Consider the following 14,948-nt stretch of genomic DNA (forward strand, 5'->3'; position numbering starts at 1 on the left):
TTGGCCGGAATCACGAGATATGGTTGGGTGAATTTCGGGTCAAATGGGTCGGTTTTGACAGCTTCTCTCTCACTCTCTCACACGTGTGTCACTGTTTCCCCTATTTTCCAGCCTCCTCTTTTATTTATTTTATCTTTTAACCGCCTCATTTTTTTTCATTTTTTTTATTTTCACATATGTTATAATGTCTTGGTCACCTTGCATTAACTATTATCCATAAAATTATTGCAAATTCTCATGGAAACCACTAAAGAATTTAAAGATTCTTTTATTTAATGAGAATAGTTGCACTATTTGTTCTTAAGATAAATTATTAGTCAGACCATCTCCTTTTAAGATTGGTCTTGAATCTTCATCATTCTTACAAAGAATTTAGGGAGATTTATGTGGATCAATTCACCCGTTTAGTGGTCTATTTTGTTATTTTATGGTCTTGATTGATATTTTAGTACGATGGTTGCATTTTTTACTATCTACCTGTAATATTGCATTAGCTAGATTGCTTGCATTGGTTATCATGTTACGCACACAATTCCTAGATTATCCAATCAATATTCTTTATTTAGGCAATGTTGGTGAGTTCACTTCTACAACTTTTAATAACTACTGCAGGCCACTTAGGATCCCAGCACCATACATTCACACTCATAATGGATTAGTAGAATCCTCTATTAAGCAAATTCAGATAATTGCAAGAACTTTGTTATTACATATCCAATTACCTTCTTCTGCATGAAGACGTGCTATTTTTCATGTTGCAGCATTGATTCGCTTGACGCCTGCTGCCTACTGCCTACTAGGGCATTAACTTATACATCTCATTTGCACATCTTTGGTTGCGTTGTACAATTCCATCTTGTTGAAATAGGAACTCAATGATGTTTAGGAATTTTTATGGGTTTTAATTCATTATTTATTATTAGATATCTTGAGCTTATTATCGAGGTTTTTTTACTTTTTTTTTTGTGCAAATTGTCATTGATGAGACATAACTTCCTCTATTGGGAGAGAAAAAGCCGCCACATAATGAATTGTACTTAGGATAATTAACGAAGTATGTGGGATAATTCACTTCTAGCAAATTGTAAATCACTTGTTGATGCATTTATAGATGTATTTAAAGTAACTAAGTCATATATATCAACTACAAATGGTACTTGGAAAGGTGGTTGTTCCTACTAACCATTTTGATAAAAAGACAGTTGATGAGTTGTTTATGGCATGCCTGAAGCATTTCGGACCACATAGTTGAAAAGACAATATTTTGTAGAAAAGAAAAATGAAAAGTCAGGATACTGTTACTGTGAATGATCAAATTGTAAGTCAAAGCATTCCTTTCGAGCAAAAGGACCTTGATGAGACCTGTGCCCCTTTATGATACTGCCTCTTAAAGAGACAAATATCCTAGATATAGGCCAACCCTTTAATGTAGCTCAAAATGAAGAAAAGTTTACAAATTTTACTCACAAACAGAAAGTATAAAATTGTAATGAAACATTCATCGATAGTGTTTTGTATTTATTGTGGCTATTGATTTAATAAATGATGATAATTGAATTCTTTAGCTAAACATGATGTTTTTAGACTTGTAGGTCGAAACATCTACTAATGTTAAGCCCATTGGATATAAATAGATATTTCTTTATAAATGTAACAAAAGGAATAAGGTCATTAGAAATAAAGCACAATTGTTGCACAAGGTTTCTCATAGAGATCTTATATTGATTATAGGAGACGTATTCACTAGTAATGAGTGTAGTTGCATTTTGATATTTGATTAGTTTGGCTATGTTTGAAGGGCTTGATTTACATTTTATGGATATAGTGACAACTTATTTGTGCATACACACACCACACATACACATACACACACACACACACACATATGTATGCATACACACATGAAAATTCCTGAAGAATTCAAGTCTTGTTGGTTATATTGATTCAGGTTAAATATATGTTCCTCATAAAGCTCATTTACAAACTGGATATATCTTTTCTTATAATGGCACAATGATTTCTTGGAAATTTAGGAAGCGAGCTCTTGTAGCTACGTCCTTGAACTACTCTAAAATCATTGCTTTGCATGAAGTAAGTCGAGAATATTATGTACGGTTGTGGTCTGTCATTCATTACATTCAAAACACCTATAAATTATCTTTAAGTGCGGACATCATAACAATCGTATATTAAAATTAGGCTGCTTACACTACTAAACTCAATGGAAGTTTTTCTATACCCATGGCTGATATGCTCAACAAATAATTTTGCAGATATGTTTTCTAAAGCTCTGCCAACATCAACATTTGAGAAAATAATATATGGCTTCGGCATGCATCATTTGGACAGACTATCAAGTTAATCATTGAAAGAGCATCCATTAGGAGTAACGCTCATCAAAGGCAAGTTTTATAAACAATTGTTTTTTTCCCACTTCTTTCTATTTAATATGATTCTTTATTTGAGCCACTCGTGGCTAGAGCAGCTGCTCTCACTTATGTGATAAGAATTGTTTGATCCCCAATAAATGTGTTATGGGGGATTTAGTCCTACCTCAGTTATTAATAATTAAGTGAAATACAGTATTTTCTCATGTGAAATGTGAGTGGAGTGGGTGTTTCTCGAATATTAGTGAGGTTAAAAATCTGGGAAGTGTTTCACAAGAGTTAATGTAAATTAGTCCCAATAATAATTTAATTTGTAAATATCAGTTGTAGTATCATATAATATGAGTTGTAATTTGAGCAATAATCTTATGTAATATATATATACAGTGGCGAAGCTAGCACTATTTTTTAAGGTGGGCTAGATTTTTTTAAATTCAATTACTTCTCAAAAAATTTATTCTATACAAATGAAATTATTAAAATACACTAGACAAGCAAAAAACAAATAATAAAACTATAAAAGTACAATGTAACTAAAAAAACACTATTGACGAAATGTTGTCCGATTCTTCAAAAAAGAAAACTCATATATTATCGTATTTGAATTATATTGTCTGTAATAATAATATATTAGAGAATTATTAATTATTTTATAAAATTGACAAAAGTATAAGCTAATAGCTAATTTAAAAACAGTACGAGTATGCGGGTGCAGCAGAGGTTGATGACTGTCACTCATAAGATGACAATTTAATGATTTGAACAACCGAGTTTTGGCGAATTTAGACTTCGAATAATTAGATCAATTAGTTAGGAATTTGAGTGAGTTTTTCGATTTAGAGAAAATACATATTGACTAGAATTATTAGTTATATTTTTATATTTTACTATAAGTTTTAATAAAGAATAAATTTCTAATTAATTAATTTTTTTCAAGAAATTAGCCCGGGTAAACCGCCTCCTACCTTCGCCCCCCCCCCCCCCCCCAAATTTATATATACGACTCTGCTATGCTCTGCAAGTATTGTTCTCATTGGTTAATAATTTCAGTAGTACAATCTAATCTGCAGAAAAATAAATGGAGTGCGGCGCAGATGGCCGCGATCAATTGGCATAAATAGGCGTGAATATATTGTTGTGAGCTTTAAACTTAGAATTTGAATATAAAATCCCAAAAGCCTGTTAGCTATCATTTCCTCTCTCGATATTCTCCTCTTAATTTTTTTTTTAATTTTAGTTATTAATTTTCTTTCATTTACAATTTCCATTTAAGCATTAGGATATTTCCATTAGATCTATAACAGATACAACAAATTAATCTACAATTAACTATTTCAAATATATTGCAATATAATAATCTAAAGTAAACCCCACATGATAACCCGACATATATATTACATAAATCACTCTCTGGACTGAATACAAAAGCATAAAGTCCGCAGTTATGACAAATTTATAATTAACTACTTCAAATGGCAATATAATAATGCTTTGGAATGGTGATATCCGCAAATGACGGATGTTTTTTCTTTTTGGGGATTTAGATTATTATATTGCAATTTGAAGTATAGTTAATTATAAATTTATTGTATCCACTTGCTTAGTGCTTAGCCTTTGTTGTTATTTTATTTTAAAAATCAAAGTTCTTCCTTATCTTCTTTAGTTTTATTATTGATGGAAAACGATCAATAGAAAGTACGATATATGCAATAATGTGCAAAGGAATGAGAGAGAAAGAAAAACAGTCAATGCCATGGTCATTTTATATTTTATACTGGTAGACTTGGTTGATTTATATTGACTTCAAAATGTAGTATACATGTTTGTCTTTGCTGAGTGTGTTCTGAGGAGAGAAACTCCAGTAGCTCCGTCACTTGTCGGATCCTGGAAAAAGAAAATCTAAAACGCCAGAAGAAAGTTCCTGCCTTTGGAGTTCGACAATGCCAGGTATGCTTCTGTGATTTAGTTTTATGGATATGTAGTTGGGTTCATTGGTTTCTTATTTCATTTTTTCTCGATACATAAACATAAGGTCTAATTTGTTTGATCTGGTTAATTAGAACTTTAAAATTGGGTAATTATAATAAATCAGCAGCATTATGCTTGCATAACATCAATCTGCTACTTTCTGTTTGACAAGGTATCAATTTAACTACATTTTTGTTAGTTTCATTAAATTAAAACAAACTATGGTCAGGGGTGACAAAACGAATAAACGAATCAAATTTGGATCGAATCGTAAACGAATTGGGTCAAAATTGTGCGGATTCGGATTTGATTAATTTATTAAATGAATATTCGGTTCGATTCGTTTAATTCGTTTAATATAATTGATAAACGAATCGAATAAAATATGGATTTGTTTATTATTCGTTTATCCTTAACGAATCGAACAGAATCAGGATTCATTTACAATTCGTTTAGAAAAATATAATTAATAAACAAAATTAAGTAAAATAAAATATAAAAAAATCACAAGTTTAACATCCCACGACAAAATACAAATAACTCAAACCATATTATGCAGTCATCTAAATACCAAATTACAAATCCCTAATAATACAAATAACAATAATTCAAATTCAAATTATAAAGTAAGGTAATTTCTTTAATTCTCTTCATTTGTCTTTTTCACATTGAAAACAAAAATCCTACACCAAAAAGTAAATAAAATGTTATTAACAATTTAACATACTATAATATTGATAATAATCATTGTAAAATTTTAAAATACCAAATATATAGTAAATTTGTAATATTTTTAAGGAAATAATAATTAAACAAGACAAAACTTTACTTATCACACTCACACAAATCAAAAGATATGGAGCAGTGGCAAAACGTAGCACTTGCTGGATGCAAAAATTAAAAAGAAAAAGAAAAGGATTTGGAGATGGAAATGAAGGGAAAGAGATGGCAAAATGTAGCAGTGGCGGCTGAGTTGCTAGGAGATGAGGGAAAAGTGCGTGTGAAGTGTAAAATTAGGGTTGGGTTTTTGGCTTTATGTGTTATGCTTAAAATTATAATATTAACCTTCATATTTTAAAAAGTTTTTAAATAAATTTAAGGACAAAAAAAGTAATTTAATTAAACGAATAATAAATGAATTTTAAACGACTCAACCTGTATTCGATTCGTTTATGACCAGTTTATTAAACGAATCTTAAACGAATAAACGAATCAAAATCTTCAAACCCTCATTCGATTCGTTTAATTAGCGAATCGAATCGAATCGAATTCACCCATTTATTAAACGAATCAATTTTTTCAAACTCAAACCCATTTAATTCGAATCGAATCAAATAAACGAATCCTGACCCGTATTGCCACCTGTAATTCTATGGAGGGGCATAAATGTCATTTACTATATATAAACTATTTTAAGTGAAATTATCAAACTTACTATTTTATGTTTGTCTAAAGTGAAAAATGTTTCTCACAAAGTATCATTTGACTACGTACAAGAAGTTTAAAAAGGTATCGTTTAACTGCATTTCCATCAGCTTTGTAAAATCAAAATAAATGGTGTGGATGGGTATAAACATTACTGACTATAATACTTAAGACAAAACATGGCAAATAAATAAAGGTTGAATCGATCGTTCACAATGAATTCATTATAGCCGAAATGAAAAACAGTTCACATACTAAGATTTAATTACGTATATGGGAGAAATTTTACGGATTTGACATAATCTACTCATCTGACCTACTACAGGTGATGATCACATTCGAATCACAAAAAGAAAATCATTGTATGCAGTGCATGCTAAGACAACATAATGTTGTCCCTGTAGTTTAAGATCTGAATAGAGAAACTCATATCGAAAACCCGATGATTTTGTTGAACCACTGGAACATTATAGAAAATAAAAGACAATAAAACAAGAAAAAGTCCCAAAAAGGGAAAAAAAATTAAAATAAAACCACGGAAAGCCACCACTACAAAGAAATTTGCTGGATAGCCTCCTTGACGAGCCCCCACTCTAGGCCATTGGAACCTCCAAACTCCACCATTGAAGCCTCCAAAGCCTCCTTGATGTCTTTTGCGGGGATGGCTTATAGTTTTTATTCACCTTTTTGTGCTTTTATTTCGATTTTGTAAGTTTCTTTTGGTCTAGTTGTTCTAGTAATTATTTGTTGTTAACTAATGTCATTGACTGAAGATCTAGGATAGTTTGAGTTAAGATCTTAACACTGATAATTTGTGGTGTCTTATTAGAGTCCATTAAAGAGAGTTATATATAATTATGATTTTAAAGAGACCTTTGCCTACAGTAGTTGAGACGGGTTAAAAAGTGTCAAGATTGGACCAAAATGGGAAAAAAAATCCTCTTCTAATGATCATTAAATCCTATTGGTAAATAGATTTTTTTTTTAAATTATTTATTAGAAAGACTCTAATGAACGGAGTTTGTCACGGAAGTTAGGCATACATCTAACTTTACACAGTCGGTTGGATGGTTTTATTTAGCTCTCTAATTCGGAGACTTTTTTTGTTTTTGTGCTCGACGTGGCTTGGTACATATAATTTGACCTTTGTTTTATGAAGTTTTACATCTTCTAGAAAAAGAATGTTTGTATATCCCACTGAGGTGGTCGGATCAGCTGATGCTCTGCCATTTAGCATAATAGCGGGTTCTAAAAGTGTGATCCATAAGTTTTATAATATTAAATTTTTGGATTCTAATATGACCCATTAGTGGCTCTATGATAAAACCCATTGTGTTACCATTGTTAGTGCATTAGTGACCGGTCCTGCCACTCCAATATGCTGACGCAATGGACTGATTCTACCGAAGTTTTTCTCCATAAAGAGGGCCGTATAAAGTGTTTTGCAAAATAGTGTAATCAAATGTGTCTATCTCATAATAAGGAAATATAAGCATCTCTTGGTTGAAATCAATACATAATTCGCATGCTACTAAATATATCTCTTTTTTCAATATACCAATTTTAGAAGATTTCTTAATATAATCCTTTTATCGCTTCTTTATTAGAGTTTACCTATTCAGAGTCTTAATTATTCTAGGAACGTCAATACTACCCACAAAACCTTACTCAAACACACACACACATATATATGAGTGAGGCATCGACAACTGAGAAATATCTTGATAGAGCTAGTGAACAAAGTATTAAAAAAGAGAAATATAAGAAATTATACAAGCTTAAAAGGAGTGACCTCAGAATATGAGGGTGAAAGATGCATTTGGGTCCATACCAAGAATTAAAAATATGAGGGTGAAAGATGCATGCATGAAGTTTAATACAAAGTGTATCTTATTATTGAGCAAGGTCATTTTAATTGGCATTAGAGTCACTCTTAATTGGAAGTGTGCAGATGGTTCCAATTAAGATGGTCACAGCTAGAAACATCATTGGGCGACAAAAAAGGTAGATTATGACATCTTACATTGATTGGGAAAGATATGAGTGATGAACTTAAAAGGCTTGGTGATGTAGGACATCGTTGGATTGTTTTAGAATTTTATTATTTTAGTTCTTTTGATATTTTTATTTTTAATTAGAATCCATTATAGAATGTGTTTTACTCTTTTATTTTCAGTATAATAATGATTTAATTTCACTTTTAAGTTAATTTAAAAAAATAAGTTTTACCCTAATTAATCATTGTTAGTTGAAGTTCAATTATTCAATAAAAGTCCCTCTTTTATACCTCTCTTTAAGATTATCTATCCAAATATTTCTTACATATATATTTAGATTAAAGTTATCTAATCTTACTATAGAGTGTCGCTAAAATCTCATTGAGTCATATAGATTAGAAAGAGATCTAAATTGTTTGATTAGAGTGTAACTTAATCACATTAGTTTGGTCTAGTCCTACACTGATTTCTCATGTTTATTTACCTAATCGATCTGCTTTTACTACCGTATTGTGTCAATTGATATCAGAGCAGTTATATGTCAATTGCATAGCTTTCATAACTTCCCACATCCATCCCTACTAAGTCCACCATTGAAACAAAAAAGAAAAAAATTCTCAAAATCTTAGAAACCCTTGCCGCCACACCCACCACCACTGTCGTTGCTATAACTACCATCCAACACAACAATTGAGCTAGTCGCTACCACCACAAGATTCCTTACCTTCACCGACCAAAATCCGTTTATCACATCCCTCAAAGTAGCCACCAGAGCCACTGTGAATCACCAAAGCCCGTGAACTTTCCACTCGCTCGGTGTCGCCAAACCACCACAATTTTCTATCGTTTTACACCACCACCACAGTCCCTAGATACCGCTGACCATAATCCCAGCCATCCACCATCGTAAAACAACCATAAGCCACCCACAAGACCCTGAAAACCCACGAGTTTTACCACTTCAGTCTACCTCCACTGCCATGAGTCATCTCTCATTGCTGCATCAGTATAATCGTCACAACCATATCTATTAGATTCGATCGTGGACGCTCCAAATCACTGTAATTAGCTATCATTCACACCAAATTCGAGGGTTAAGCCTTATCTAAAATTTTGCCATTGGCTTTGTATTTGCGTTTGAAATATTAAAAAGCCCTCATCTTTTAAAAGCTTGGTAAAAATTGTGGCCCTGAATATTTTCTTTCATATTGGATGAGATTGAGGTATACTTTCATGTTATGGGAACGCTAAAGTATGATCTAGTACAATTTGTAATTGATTTTATCTTAGATTGTGGATCAAAGTGCAAAGATGTAGAGTATTTCCCAAAGGCCTTCTTAAATTAGGATCATGGAGTCGTATGAAGCAAATATTAAGATCGAGATTCATCCCTCTTGGTTAATTAATATTCTGTACGACGACAATGAATGAGATCAATTTTTAATTATGCTTCTGAGTTTGAAAATTTTTATCGACGTAAATATTATTATAAACTTAAAAGCAATTCTTTTAGTCACACAAATTGGGTGGCACTTTGAAAGAGAATTTATAGCCAAGACTAATAAGATTGTGCATAGATTATTTAAAGATACATGTAAGAAATTGAATGTCCTTAAGATATTGACTAAAGATATGCCAATAAGTTGACCTATTCTTGGGAAAGAAGACTCCTTTGAGATGTCAGCTACAACCTATTTATAATTCAAATATTGCAACTAATGACGTGATTGAGACTGTGCAACTTGCTCTAGTTGAGGAAAAGCCATTGGTTTTTTAAGATAATATGATTGAAATGGTTTTACCTATTCCCATTGGAGGTCAGAAGGTTGTTCTTGAAGAAGACCAGGCTGCAAAGTTAAAGTCAGTTGGCTAGAACAATGAGTGAGATTTGGTAAAAGATTTGAGAGGCTTACAAGACTTCACTTTTTTAGAGAGTAAGTAGCAAGATCAAGAAGAAGATAAAGCAAAGAGATTTTTGAGTTTCAAGAAAGCTTGATGAAAAAAAATTATAAATTCAAGCTCCAAGATGCATTGCTTTTCCACTACAAGTTTCATCGTTTACCAAAACTCGAGGATGAGTTTTTTTGAAGTGGGAGAGAATGATACAGGATGTTTAGGTTATTTTAGGATTTTATTATTTTAGATCTTTTGATATTTTCCTTTTTTAATTAGAGTTAATTATGGTATGTGCTTTAGTCTTTAAATAATTGTGATTTAATTTTCCTTCCAAATTAACTTGGGAAAGTATGTTTTACATATCCTATTATAAATAGAGAGCCCTAATCATTGTTATTTTTAGTTCAATTATTAAATAAAAACCTCGCTTTATAATTGTTTTTGGGATTATCTATCAAAATCACTCTTGGCAGAATCGTTTGGATTAGAATGTCAACTAATCTCACTGTAAAGTGTCATTAAAAACTCACTGAGTTATTTGGATTAGAATAAAATCTAATCATGCTTCGATTACGATGTAGCCGAATAGCGTTCGCTAGGTTCAGTCCTAAAACGATATTTAGAGTTTATTTACACAATCAATCCGCTTTTGCTACTTCGCTGCGTCACCTAGCGACCTCCCTTAGATTAGCAAGAGGTAGAACAGCTATCAAGGTCTGCTCTAGTAAAAGATAGATTGGGACATCCTACATTAATTAGGACGGCTGCGAGTGACGAATTTAAAAGGGGTGACCTTCATTAAACTAGCAACAAGTTTGCTTGGGCCCAAAGCCGATAGTATATATATCTTACCAGTGGGTGGTTGTTTCATGAGTGCTCCATAGAAATGTGGGAAGAGGGGTGGAACTCCTAGAATTACTAATATCTGTTATTGAGTTATGGGTATTTATGCATACGCTTTTAACTTTTCATAATGTACATCTATCACATCCGTGGACGTAGACCAATTTGAGGTGAACACTAAATTATTGTCCTCTTTGTACTGTGTGATTGATGTTTTCTATTGATCCATATTGTCTGCTTATTAGTCACTTGTTTACCGGAACAAACCCCTACACCGAGACCTAAAGCACATTGTACATATACAACAAAAGCACCGTAATCAACCCCTGCAAACGTTTCTGCAAAGATTCAACGTGCTATATCTGTATATATATTTCATGGCTTGAAATCTTCTGGATTCGGAGCATAGAATCATTTGCATCGGACATAAAAGAAAAAGTTAACTAATGTCTAGCACATGGCAAGAAAGAATTGATGTATATGCATTACTTCGAGACAATTATGTATCGCAACCATGAAAGCATAAAATTATTGTGAACAATTAAAACACTTATAACGGATGTGCCCGGAAAAATATATGTTCCAAAATATTTCTGTATACATACATACATACACACACACACACACACACACACACACACACATATATATATATTCTTTTAAAATCTTGAATTAACTTTTATAATTAAAATAGTGCTTATTTAATCATTCGTTCGTTTAATCTGTTGACAGCCACAGAAATTATTGCTATTGTTTCCGGCATAATCGGGTGTGCAACGGCAGTTATTAGTTCAACACCTTGTGTACGGCAGCCCCTTGAGGAATGCTATGGCTATCTAAAAAATTCGGAAGATAAATTGCGGACGCTTGAAAAGCAGGAGGCCAAGTTGCAAAAACTAATTCAAATTAAACTCAGATCCGGGTTGGAGGCTGCAGAGGATAGATGGATGCAAGATGCTTACAAAACACTTGACATGATTAGAGATTGCTGCAATGTTGAGACAGGCAGTTTGCTTTGCTGGTGTACGTGTTTAGCAGATTATCGAAGAAGGTACCTTGTTGGAAAAAATATTTCGCGGATTAAGGAACGCGTAAATGAGTTAACAAATGAGTTTCAACGGAATCGAGGAATTAACACAGTTGATAGGCAATATCAGCAGGGGGAACTTACAAGAATCTGCAGAAGTACTTTAGTGGGACGTGATATAACTGAAGTTATTCAGCAGATAATTTCGAACGCTGTGGATAATGACATCCGATATTATAACCAGGGTGCAGTAGTACTCGGTGTTTGTGGAGCCAGTGGTGTAGGTAAGACGGAGGCTGGGGCACATGTTTATAATAGAATATTAAATCAATATCGAAGCCATTTTAATACTTTCATTTGGGTGGAAGCATCATATGAAGATGATCTTAAGGAGCTACAAATTAAAATAGCCCGTAAGATAGATTTTGTTCTTTCAAGTGATGAAAGTGTTCGAGATAACGCGATTCTGTTAGAAAACGCTTTGCAAACCTTGCTGGAGACGGGAAAGATTTTGTTGATTTTAGATAATATGAGGAAAGCCTTTTCTCTCGAAGAAATTGGAATTCCAACACTTTCCAATTCCCTCAGAATAATAATAACCTCTCCATCTTCTTCACTGTGCCGTCAAATGAAGTGTCGTGAAAGATTTGCTTTAAATTTACTGACAGATGAAGAAGCCTATTTATTGCTCATAAATGAAGTTGGTCTTGCGGGAAAAGTCTTGGAAGGAGAGATTGAGTTTGGTTTGAAGAATATAGCGAAGAAATGTGGTGGCCTGCCGCTGGCAATTATAACATTTGCAAAGCACCACCTGAAATTTATCGGCTTTGATTTTATCTCGTGGAAAAGAGCTTTGATGAGCGAATTGGATGCATTTAGCAGCTTAAAGTACATAGAAGAGGAGGTATTTCGAGATTTGAAGCTTGGCTATGAGCAACTGAATAAGTATAGCAGTTACGGGTGCAACACCAGAGAATGTCTTCTATACTGTGCAATGTATCCAAGAAATCATGCTTTTGTGGCAGAGGAGCTGATGAAGGATTGGATGACGGAAGGTTTATTAGGTGAAGAAATGGAAGGCATAGATGAAAGGTTCGGTAAAGCCAAAGAGATACTGGAGGAACTTAAAGATGCTTCCTTTTTGGTTGGTATAATATCTGATGAGAACGAGATTGTTAAGATGCATCCTCTTATGTTTGATATGGCTTCGAAAATGGAGAAAAAAACTCCTTGGTTCTTCAAGCCTGGGCGTAGACTAAGAAAGTTTGTATACGAAGATTGGTCTGGAGATGTTGAGAGAGTGTCACTGATGGGAAATAATCTGAGAGAGCTGCGAACTTGCCCCATGTTTTGCAAGTTGACAACATTGTTTCTACAAGGCAACCCACTTGACCTCCAACTTGATAATGACTTCTTCAACAGCTTTCCAAACCTTAAAATTCTTAACCTATCAGATACCTCCATGGGAATTCTGCCAAAGTCCCTATCTTCTTTAAAGTATCTAACTGTTCTGCTTCTACAAAATTGCATTTACTTGACTTGTCTTCCTTCTCTAGCGGAGCTTGTGGAGTTGATGGTTTTGGATGTTTCCGGTAGCGGTATAGCAGAATTCCCGGATGGGATGAATCACTTAACAAAACTCTTATTCCTGAACCTTTCTCGAACTCGAGTGAGGAATTTCCCTCTCCATCTTGTTACCAGTCTCCATAATTTACAAGAATTTTCGATGATTGGATGCGACTTGCTTTGTTTACCACGGTCCCTAATGCAAGAGGACTATGCAGCATTTATAGAGGATGTCCGTAAACTTAGAAATTTGAATGTTTTTGATTTTACTTTTGTTAGTTTGCAAAGTTTCAAGGAATACATCAGTTCTCAACACTGGCTTTGGCTCCAGAGTTACAAGTTTTCTGTGGGTGCCTTGGGCAAAGGCAAATTGCGGGGCAATACCTTAGCGTTCATGAAAGAGTTCCCCAATGATCCTATATGGCTTCCATGGAATACATCAGAACTGCTACTTGTGCATTGTAATGCTGTAACTCAGATGACAATACCAAATCTTCAGAACTTGAAATTCTTGGAAATCTTCAACTGCGAAGGCTTAAAATATCTCTTCAAATACGGGGTTTGGTGTTGTCTTAGAAACCTTGAAGAGTTGGTGATCGCAAATTGTCGAAATCTGGAGAAGGTAATTGAACAAGATGATGATGAGAATTCTAATCCCCAAGTTTGCTGGAGGAGTCTGCGGAAGCTGATATTGAGTAACCTACCTGAATTACGGTTCATGTACTCTGGTGAAGCGCAGTGTGATTTCGTGCAAACAATTGGGATTTGGAGTTGCTGTAAACTGGAGAGGTTTCCCATCTCATTATGGGTTGAAAATTATGCACAAAAATTGAAATCACCCTGTAGTTTGAAAGAGGTTAGTGGGGACAGATCTTGGCTCCGAATTTTGCAACATTGCCCACCAAATGCAGCACAAATTCTTTGGCAACTTTTCAGTGAAGAATCTCCACCAGAAGAATTGATTTCCTGGTATGCTAGTTATACAATATATTCTGCAGACTAGGGGTATATATTATCTTATCTGAAAAAAAAAATTCTCAAAACATTGATAGTGCATTTTAGATAAAAGCTTGATAGGTGCATTTCAAAAAATTATTCAACTGTTTTTACTAGAAACATACTTCTTTTCTAAAATTCATTCTGCAGAATTACTTGCTAGCGTATACTATAGAAAACAACATATTACTTGAAAAAAAAAAAAACAGAGGAAAGATGATAGATACAAATATATGTAAAAGACAATAGGCACATGGTCTCTCATCCCATTTACACATGTTCATTCCTTTCTGCTTCAACTTTTATTTCTTACTATAACAGTAATAAATATTCACTTTGAGTCGATGTAAATAGGGAAGAAATGATGGTCGGCCCCTCGAATATGGCTAGCAGCAGTAACAGCTAAGAAGGACTTGGCTAGAAAGGGTGATGATGAGTTCATTCTCCACCTAAACCAAGGCAATTGAACAAGATACAGAAGTTTGATTTTCCAATAATTACCTCAGGTATTTTAATCGCTGAAATATGTGAAACTTGCTATAATACTTGTGTGATTTAAGGCGTGTCAAGACTGTACCGCCTTTTTATTTTTTCCTATTTTACCAGCAGTAATTATCAAATAATTAGAGTATATTAAAAGCTACACTAAATTGTTTTTAGAAATCAATACAAAATCATTTTGGGTGCTAGATTCTTAAATATTTAATTATTAATATTTAATAACGTAATGCAATCACAAACTAGGGATAGAAATTTTTTCTTGTTGTGATAGGATCCTGAGGGATTGGAACAAATTTTTTATAAGAATGAAACATGTTTTTATTCTAAAAAAATAAAGGGATG

The 14,948-nt window shown here is 33.4% G+C and overlaps 1 protein-coding gene across 1 annotated transcript; it reads left to right on the plus strand.

Moving 5' to 3' along the window:
* Nucleotides 1-4,131: 4,131 nt before the first annotated feature.
* Nucleotides 4,132-14,702, plus strand: LOC127898746 (probable disease resistance protein At4g27220). The gene is made up of 3 exons (XM_052431237.1): nucleotides 4,132-4,334; nucleotides 11,249-14,078; nucleotides 14,460-14,702. The coding sequence occupies exons 1-3, from the start codon at nucleotides 4,328-4,330 to the stop codon at nucleotides 14,509-14,511; spliced, it is 2,889 nt and encodes a 962-aa protein (XP_052287197.1). The 5' UTR covers nucleotides 4,132-4,327; the 3' UTR covers nucleotides 14,512-14,702.
* The last annotated feature ends 246 nt before the right edge of the window (nucleotides 14,703-14,948 follow it).

This window comes from Citrus sinensis, chromosome 7 (assembly GCF_022201045.2).
Source record: "Citrus sinensis cultivar Valencia sweet orange chromosome 7, DVS_A1.0, whole genome shotgun sequence".
NCBI lineage: Eukaryota > Viridiplantae > Streptophyta > Magnoliopsida > Sapindales > Rutaceae > Citrus > Citrus sinensis.

What these genes read in the sequence shown, in the direction of transcription:
- LOC127898746 (XM_052431237.1), top strand. An exon ending in CCAGAAGAATTGATTTCCTG is followed by an intron (nt 14,079 to 14,459) that starts GTATGCTAGTTA and finishes CGATGTAAATAG; the next exon opens with GGAAGAAATGATGGTCGGCC.